The sequence below is a fragment of the Thamnophis elegans genome, chromosome 9 (assembly GCF_009769535.1).
Source record: "Thamnophis elegans isolate rThaEle1 chromosome 9, rThaEle1.pri, whole genome shotgun sequence".
NCBI lineage: Eukaryota > Metazoa > Chordata > Lepidosauria > Squamata > Colubridae > Thamnophis > Thamnophis elegans.
Genome location: NC_045549.1, coordinates 58374898 through 58384128, shown reverse-complemented (window position 1 = coordinate 58384128; position 9231 = coordinate 58374898). Strand labels below are relative to the sequence as shown.

Here is a 9231-nt window from a genome sequence, read left to right as displayed (position 1 = left end):
TACCCACGTCCTAATTTCTAAATTATGGATTCCACTGCAATATACAGTACAGTTGGAGAACGGGAGAGAAACTGAAAAAGATATATTCTCTTTTTTTCTATTTGTTGATCTTAAATTTGATGGGAGTTTACTGTAGTAGACATCCTCCTGCCCCCCTCAGTCAAATTGGCATGCAAGTTATTGTGGAAAAGAATTTCAGGGCACTTGCCACAATGGGACCTGCCCAGGATGTGCTAGAGGTTTTGGGGAGTGTTTTTTTAAACTCCTGGCATAGCAAAGTCAATTCCCTAATTTGCGTCTGCTTGAGCAGTTAATTAAGGATTCCCTTCTGTATGTGGGCCTTGCCAATTATCAATTTGTTATCAAAGAACTACATAGAAATGATGAATTGACACTAAGATAGGTTTGTTCCAGCTTTCCTTTTCCTGGGCTGTCTGATGCAAAAGCAAAATGGTGATAAATGGCTTTCTTCTGACAAGGCCATAGGGAAGGAGAATAGATAATCAGAGAAATATATAATTAATGAAATGGCTAATTAATGCTTGCTGGGCTGCTCAGAACTAATTTAACTGCGGATTCAGCTTACTATTCATTCAACTACCTAGAGATTTGTAACTGTATTTTAAAGGAAAAAAATGGCGGTCTTCATCTCAAATTAAGTGACAAAATGTTTGTACATATTAAATTGTAGCAAAGTTTTAATAGTTCCTACTAAAGGGAGTATTAAAGCAGGGGTATAACTACATGTTATACATATATGTAACTACATGTTATGGCTGACTAATTATTACTGGTTAACTTAAATTTTAGTTAATATACAAAATATTTTTTTGTATAAATCAAGAACATGAGTGATAATATTAAGCACTATGTTTTGACACTAATGTGTGTTGAAGAAGGAAGATAAATCATACCTATAAAACCAATTGTGTTTCCTTTATGATTATTTTGATTTCATTTTGGCTGACAAATTTATCCCAATTAATTCCATCATCTGGGACAGCATGACTAAAGTTTGCAATGATTTGCATTATGCAAATGAGCAATTTATTTTACAAAAAAGCACCTCTTGTCAGTTCCATACAAATGTCTCGTCCTTTGCTCTCTTTCTCTCTTCCACGTTGGAGGATTGTATATTTTGGGACCCAAGCAGATCTCCTATTTCAGCAAGGGCTACCAGGATTATTGATGGAGGTCATTTGTCTTGTTTGGAAGATGACAGGCTTATAGAGTCTGGGAAACAAAGGTCCAGCTTTCCTTTATATTCCAGAACAGCAACCTTTTTCTTCACCCTTGTTTCTATTGAGTTTGTTAATACCCATAACCTTTGCCAACATTTTCTGTTCATTTCAGAAATTCTTCTAAATAACTTTTTGAACAATTTCACCAGAGAAAGGGAGTCTCTTGCTGTTAGCACAACATGGCTGGGCTGCCCATTGCTACTATTTTCAGCTTGTCCAAAGTGTAACTTCTCCCATAGATGGTTTGCAATTGGAGTAAAGAAGATAATATGCAAGAGGGCAACTAGTTATAATTAACCCACTTAAAACTGTATCCATTATACAAACCCCTGCAGTTCTGTGTTGTTTTCCAAGTAAGTCCTTGACTTACAACAGTTCGTTTAATGACTGTTTGAAGTTATGAAAGTAACTTATGGCCATTTTTCATATTTATGACTTGTAGCATCCCCATGGTTACATGATTTACATTTGGTTGCTGGAAAACTGATTCACAGTTATGACGGTTGCAGTGTCCTGATGTCATGTGATCACCTTTTGTGATCTTTTGACAAGCAATGTCAATCAGGAAACCAGATTCGCTTAACAACCATGTTACTAATTTAGCAACTGCAGTGAATCATTAACAAATGTGGCAAAAAAGCTCATAATATCGGGCAAAATTCACTTAACAAATTTCTCACTTAGCAACATAAATTTTGGGCTCAATTATGGTCATAAGTTGAGGACTACTTATTTGGTTAAAATGTCTTCCATAGATGTAGGTTGCATTTATGTACAGACAGCATGAACCACTTTTTAAAAATATTAACATATTGGTCTCATGTTTAAACAAATATTTGTGCATGTTCAAAATACAACATGGTTATGATGTAGCTTATGCTTTAGAGAAAACATTGCACTGTAAAATTCATAAACATATACACCTTCTGAACTTCTAATGCATACATTTCATGAAGATGGCTTAATATTTGTAAAGTAGCTGCTCTTTTGGAAACAAACATTGAGAAGTAGGCTGTCAAGTGCATTTTTCATTAGTTGTCATTAGGAATCTGAGGATATCTTTGGATCATTAGCTGTTTGGATGGATGTCTATCTGTGGGATATACATTAATTATACAACCAAAAAACATTTCACTTTTGATAGTTCTAAGTAGCTTTACCCATACCAAGCAACTCATAGTGCAACCTATGGGGTTGGTGTAATTTGTAAGTAGGATCTGAGACCACAGTCACAAAGCAGAAACTTCATTCAGTTTCCAACAGGAGCAATGGGTATAAATGTATATCACATACTACCTACCACTCTATTTCTTTGAACATCAGCAAAGCAGGTGATTTATTATTTATTTATTATAGTTATTTAGGCATTTACCTTCACAGATGACAGGAATTATATAAAAATGCAATGAAGTAAGGCAAAAAATATACATAATTTTATCATGTTTAAATTTAAAGCATCATATGCTTGTTTGTTTTTCTTTGACTTTGTACCATAAAGACATTTAATAATGGGATGTGGAGAAATTGTAGCACATAGCATGGAAATCAACTCATTTTACTGAAATGTAAAGTACCTCTATTTTATAGAACATGACTAAATTATTACATTTCTGATGTCCCAATACAGTTAGAAATGTCTCAAAACAGGAAGCAAAGGAAACTGTAAATCTGAAAGAGTGCATGTGCAGCCTGATTATATGAATGTTAATTGGACATAAATTAATGCTTATTGCCATGATGGCAAGTATTCTAAACCACAAAAAAACCAGCAACATTTGGTCTTATCAAGCTAGGCATTTATGTCTTTTTAACAGAATCCCTCAAACTTGGATAACCTTTTTTGTCCTATTTAATGGCAGCTCTAATAAACACGCGATAATGTCTGTGCACCCTTTCCCATGATTGAAAATTATTTGTCTATAGTGTGCGGGGGAAATTCCAAAAGGATATAACTGCATATATCTTTCTCACTACCAGTAGTTTGCTTGTCACTTATTTTACAGAAGCCCTTTGGACTGATTTATATTGGATTTCATTAGCAAGGAATAGCAAAGACCTTTCTGGTGCAAATATTTTGTTCATCTCAAGTCCAATCAGGATGCAGTTATTCCATTTAAATAAAAATACAGTTAGTGAATGTAAACTGAGAAATTAGAAAAAGATGCAAAGCAGAATAGCTTTGAAATTATGCAAATTTACTTGGGAGATCACCCTCATTAAGTTTTCTAAAATGTAATGCTGAGTGTAAAACTGCATATTAATCATCTTTCCTTGGGAATAAACCCAATATGGTCATTCCTGAAATTGCTTGGAATTTTTTTCCACAAGTTATTGCTTGTTCACTGTATTCTATATGTTGCGTATTAATTATTTCATATTTTCTTCACTGTATAATACTATTAGTTTGAGCTTTCATAAATACATGATACATTCTATTTACAATCTAAATACTACTAAAACTCTCCTGTGTTGTCTATTTGTAACCTTCAATTGACCAAAATGCTGCATCATAGAGCAACTATTTTTGAAGCAACTGTTCTTGAAGCAACTTACTTCAAATTTTCTAATTTGGACAACATACAAAAATCCATTACTCCCATGGAATTAAAATGTCAAAGATCTTCAGTTGTATTCATCAACTTGTGACTGTTGCAGTGCTGCCGTGGTCAGCCGAGGTCATGTGATTGTGATTTCTAACACTTCTTGCTGGCTTCCCAGAAGCAAAGTCAATCAGGAAGCCAGCAGGAAGCCAAAAGTTGCTTTTGCTCCCACTGCTTTTCTGTTTCTTCAATTAGCTATTAGATATTAGCAAAATATCTCTGAAAAGAGGACTCAATAGGCCATGGGTCATCTAGTAGCCAATAAATGGTAGGGTGTTCGTTAACCAGCCATCCACAGCATAAATGGAATGATGATAGTAGGAAGAGTAGTAGAAGGTCCCAGACCCAGATAAAGTATAGAAATCAGTCCCAGCAGTGCCGAAACAAGAACACTTCTCTGGTCTCGAATGATCATCTTCACGGTTTCACAGAACTGCAAAGATAGTAGAAGACTTTAGAATAAAAAATTAAACATGTCCCTTTCCTTGCGTGTGAGGAAATGTTTGTTTCATGATTTATTTAGTACAACTTCCATGTTTAAATGTGCAGGTTGTGCAGGTTCAACCTACACATTTGAATGTGCAGGTTGAAGTCTTGCATAAACTTGTAGAATTTACACATTGAAACAATGCATGCACTGTAAGCTTTTCCTATCAGTTCTAGCCAACGTAAGTAATGATAAGGGATTATGTGAACTGTAGTCTGAAAATTTTTCCCCTTGGAAATGGAATGGTAGAAACCTTTCTTTTAACTTTCATGTGAGTTTTAGCTCATTTTTGCCAACTAATCTATGTCTCTACTGCCAGTATCTTTCCTTCCCAGCAGTGATGTTTTCAGGTGTCTAGAATTTTGGTAGTTTCAAATTCATATTGGAGGCCATGTCATCATGTTAATGTTTAACTTGGGTCTTGCTTCTGCTGTTTCAATATTGGATGGGCATTTTGGCTCTCAAGACTGAGTGTCAGCATGTTTCCCTGTCTGCTTGTTTTCCAAAACAAGATATGGATTTAGTTTTTAATATTAAAAGATGAAGGAGAATTTCTCTTGAATTTTCTTCCTCCTTAGGGACAATAGATAATAATTTCTTATTTCTTCACCCAAAGTTTTGGTCTTTTGAATGCAGGGCAGAAGAGATATTGCCTTCCTAGAGGGTTGCCATTTCAACTGTCAGTACTGCTTATCTTAGTTCTGAGATTCTGACTTCCCAAATTAGCCTAGCTTTCCAGATAATTGAATTATATTTCTGGCATCTACTTACCTGTGGGCTTTTGCTAGTTTACCAGTGAGAAAACACTGGGTGGTGCTTTCCCACGCCCCCTTCTGTTTTAATTTGAAAATGTAACCAACATAAAAGCAACTATTTCTTCTAAAAGGTAGAGCATAACACTGAACAGTAGGTGTTTCATTGGGACAAGAAAAACTCTTCAGTCCCACCTTTTAATTATAAAGGTCCTTTTCCAGTCACATCATCTCTAATATTGAGAAACTGAAATTTCTCCTTCTTAAACAATTTATTGTAAAGTTGCTGAAACTGTATGTATGTATGTATTAATATGTATTTTTGCATGAAGAGTACTACATATTAATTCCTATAAGTTCATAGAAACATGGAAAATCTAAATGTCTTTAATAGCCTTTTACTCAAATGCAATATTTTAAGTGATTCCGCACAAATGTAAACATGTGTTCTAATTACCTTCACAGAAACACTATCTCCATTAAAATAAATTATTTGCTTCTGACTTAAATATAGGACGTATTTCCTTTCAAAGATTTTCCGTCCATATCCCTGCACAAGCATGCCTTCATTTTGGTGTACGGTGTGGGGAGAGTTCAGTTTTGCTCTTAATATTTTAATAAAGCATTCTCAGCAGAATTTTACTTGCACATTAAGTTTAGCAATATCCTGGAGGAATAATTGTGGCACAATAGGAAAATAAATGAACAAATCCTTAAATTTATTTTTGTAGAAATGGTGGACTTTTAAACTTTTGCAATACTAAAAGATACCTCATTACTGCACAGACTTAAGGAATTAATATTAAGGAACCATTAAGATTTTGAAACTCTCTTCTGAAATGGTTTGCCCCTTACAATAAATATTGGCACGAGAAGGGCAGCAAATAAATTTCATAATAAACAAATAAATAAAGAAATATTTGATTTAAGAGAAGGGGGGAGACCAGAGAGTTTAAAGTAATGAATTGCCAATGTTCTGCAAGATATTATATTGCTAAACTGTAAATAGAGATAATTATCTCTTATAAAAGTAATTACAATTTTGTACTATTTCCTCTTCCAGTTGTGAAATCAGCAGTGAATTATGCTTCAGCAGAAGATACTCCAATTAACATAGCATGAACAGAATAACTTTCTTCCTGCGTCTGTATTCAAATAAGGGCATTGAAGAATTAAAGTTGCACCAGTATCATTGTGCTTCCTTGGCAGCATCAACAGTTCTGCCCAGTTCATAGATCATTTGTGGCTATCCATATATTAGTCTCTTGGATAAGCAAAGAAAACTGGGGCTTGAATCTAATAGGTAATGTAAAACATGTTCTAGACTTTTATAATCCATTTTAAGCCAGTCTAGGTAGATATCAGTTATTAATGGGGTTCCACCACATCCACCCACTCCAAAATCCTAGACAAACCTCTGTTTTAAACAAAGATGTCTTAGGAAAAAGTGCTTTTAAAATATATATTATAATGTTTATAAACATAAGCTACTTGGTCTTCCCCCTTCTAGTACATCATAAGTCAAAACAAGGATATAGCCCCCACTTGTCAGAGGATATTTGGACAATGGCAGTTTACCTTGGTTGTTTGGAAGCTGACTGGAGATCCGTATCTGCAGAAGGTCACAAAATGTTCACAGTTGTTCCAGAGTAAGCTGTATTCGGTTGTGCCTACTAGCTTTTTTGCTCTGTGGACCACTTCATCATTACAAAGAATACAATTTTTGAACAATGAATCCATATTGTTCACCAGGATGGAGCCTCCATAAGCAAAGTCCTCCACTGTGTCCACACGGATCCTTGCCATTTTTGTGATGACCCCCAAGATAAGTCTTTTATTCGTCACTACTTTCTGGATCAACTTCTGGTCATTAGTGAAAGCAGGCAGAATGTCTGGCATAAGATGTGCTACTTGGTTATCTCCCAAATAAATGCCAAAATGAATGAAGAGAGTGCGAGGCACTTCTAGCAAATCGCCGGGTGTGAAATAGGAAGAGTCATACCAACATACATCTTTTTTTCTCTTCTCCTCCTCTCCACTGGAACCTGTTTGAAGAACTTTAAGGTTGGCAAGAAGAAGTAACTTTTCCAGTAACAGGGATGCTATTTCATACATTGGGTTTTTCATGATTTTTTTTTCTTGCTGTACGAGCTGCTCCTGATTTATTCTGGTTTGGTCTCTTTTTAGTATGGCAAGTTGGGCCATCCCACACACTGAATCTGCTTTGATTGGTAGACAGGCAAGTGGGCAGTTCCTGTGGAGCAAAATAAAGTGGCTCTTTATTTGAAAAGTTTTAAAATATAGAACATTGAATAACAGAGTTTGAAGGGACATCGGAGGTGTTCTAGTCCAATTCCCTGCTCAAGCAGGTGACCCTATACCATTTCAGACAAATGGTTGTCCAGTCTTTTTTTTTTGAAAGCCTCCAGTAATGGAGCTTCCACAACCTCTGAAGGCAAGTTGTTCTATTGAGTGCTCTCTGAGTTTTTATAGGAATCCTAATTATTTGTTGGTTATTTAACAACAAAATTACCTACCTAAATCATTTGGTTTTTTTTCCAATGAAAGTGCTGATTAAATGAATTATTTGGTCATTGATTAAGATGTATGTCAGGCATGCCAAAATAATAATAATAATAACAGCTTCTGATGCAAATGCTACACTATGATTTATGAACTAATAAACTGAAATCATTTGAGGAAAATATTTAAAAACCTTGGTAGGAACCCAGTGCATATTTCCTGGGGAGTAAATATGGTTGGACTCACCGGAACCTACTTGCAAATAAACATATTAAAACAGCAATGAAGAATTATGATATAATACATAAATTAATTTCAGAGGAATTTATTTGAAAATGTATGTGGCTGATATTTATTCTTCAGTGAGAACATTTATGTCAGCAGTCTCAATTTTGGGAAAAAAAATACTAGCATTAGGTAAAATCATACATAGGTGACATGAAAACTAGACATTGGTCCCTTTTCATGATATTCAAGACAACCAGTTTTTACTACAAAACCAAAAGCAGACTTGCTATAAATATATAATTAAAGGCATAGATAACTCCAAATACATACAATCTTAAGTAGTCCCTAACAATAAGATATCCATGGATTTGCTAGATTGTTTATAAGTATAGGATCTGAATCGTTCCATGCCATTGTGTAACTCCAGATTTTTTGCAGTTGCTGATAAAATGTTCAAGGCATATGTTAAGGCGCATGGATTGGGACTTGTTGCTTAGTCTAAGAAATCTTATCTTAAGCTTTCAGAATGATATATGGGAAAATCTGACATTTGCCATCATTCATTCATGGTAAAATCAGTGTTTCTAAGCGGATCACATGTTGATCTAATTATGCAAAAGCCTCAGTTTTGTCAAAAAAAAAAAAGCTGTACTGGATTATTGAAAACTTCTGCCCTCCGCCCCCAGCTTGGCTCTCATCTGAGCTTTATGGCAAGAGGATCTCTTCAGCTGCACTGGGGGCTGGAAATGCTGCTGATGGGGGCCATTCATCTTACCTGGAAAACATCAAGGATTGAGATTCTGGCAGAGGGGGAGACGCCACAGTGCACAATCCCCTCATTCTCACAATCAGCCTGTGGCTTTTTTCTTAGACCGTTCCTGGCAGCCAGGCTCGCTTTGTTTAGTTCGCCAAGTCTCCCAATTCAGTCTTTTGGTGGGGGTGGGGGTGGGTGAGAGAAAAAGAGAGAGAGAGAGAGAGTGAGAGAGAAGTATAAAAGTCTTTCCCGAGAACCTGAAGGAAGAAGGGGGCAGGACAAAAGAAAGGGGCGGTGTTCTTTTTTTCTCCTTCATTCAAATAGTTGGGGGAAGAGAGAACGAGAGAAAGAGGCAGGCTCTTTTTAAATTGTATGACATTTATTGTATTTACATAACGTAAGACCTCTTTGAAACAATTTAAAGGAGAGCAGAATTAATCTGGCACCACTCTATCTTGTTTACAGATGAGCAAGCAAGATTTGGCTTCTGTGGGAGGAGTTGAACTTATCACAAATGATCTGTTAAAAGGCAATATGCTCATTTTAAAGGGTTTCCCACACTTTTGGATGGCTGGCCAAGCAGTCCAGTAGCATTCTTAGTATATGCTTGGCAAGACAAGTCTTGGAATCTCCTAATATGCTGCCC

At 35.7% G+C, this 9231-nt stretch overlaps 1 protein-coding gene across 1 annotated transcript; it reads right to left on the bottom strand.

The window, feature by feature from the left end:
* Positions 1-2571: 2571 nt before the first annotated feature.
* LRAT (lecithin retinol acyltransferase) lies at positions 2572-8848 on the bottom strand. Its single transcript, XM_032224655.1, has 3 exons — positions 8607-8848; positions 6659-7334; positions 2572-4274 (listed from the first exon to the last, which is right to left on the bottom strand). The coding sequence occupies exons 1-3, from the start codon at positions 8669-8671 to the stop codon at positions 4122-4124; spliced, it is 894 nt and encodes a 297-aa protein (XP_032080546.1). The 5' UTR covers positions 8672-8848; the 3' UTR covers positions 2572-4121.
* Positions 8849-9231: the final 383 nt, after the last annotated feature.

Excerpts from the sequence above, each read along its gene's own strand:
- LRAT (XM_032224655.1), bottom strand. The coding sequence starts at position 8,671 with ATGAGGGGATTGTGCACTGTGGCGTCTCCCCCTCTGCCAGAATCTCAA. Across the intron at positions 7,335-8,606 it reads CAATCCTTGATGTTTTCCAG|GAACTGCCCACTTGCCTGTC; the intron begins GTAAGATGAATG and ends TTTGCTCCACAG. Across the intron at positions 4,275-6,658 it reads TCAGCTTCCAAACAACCAAG|TTCTGTGAAACCGTGAAGAT; the intron begins GTAAACTGCCAT and ends CTATCTTTGCAG.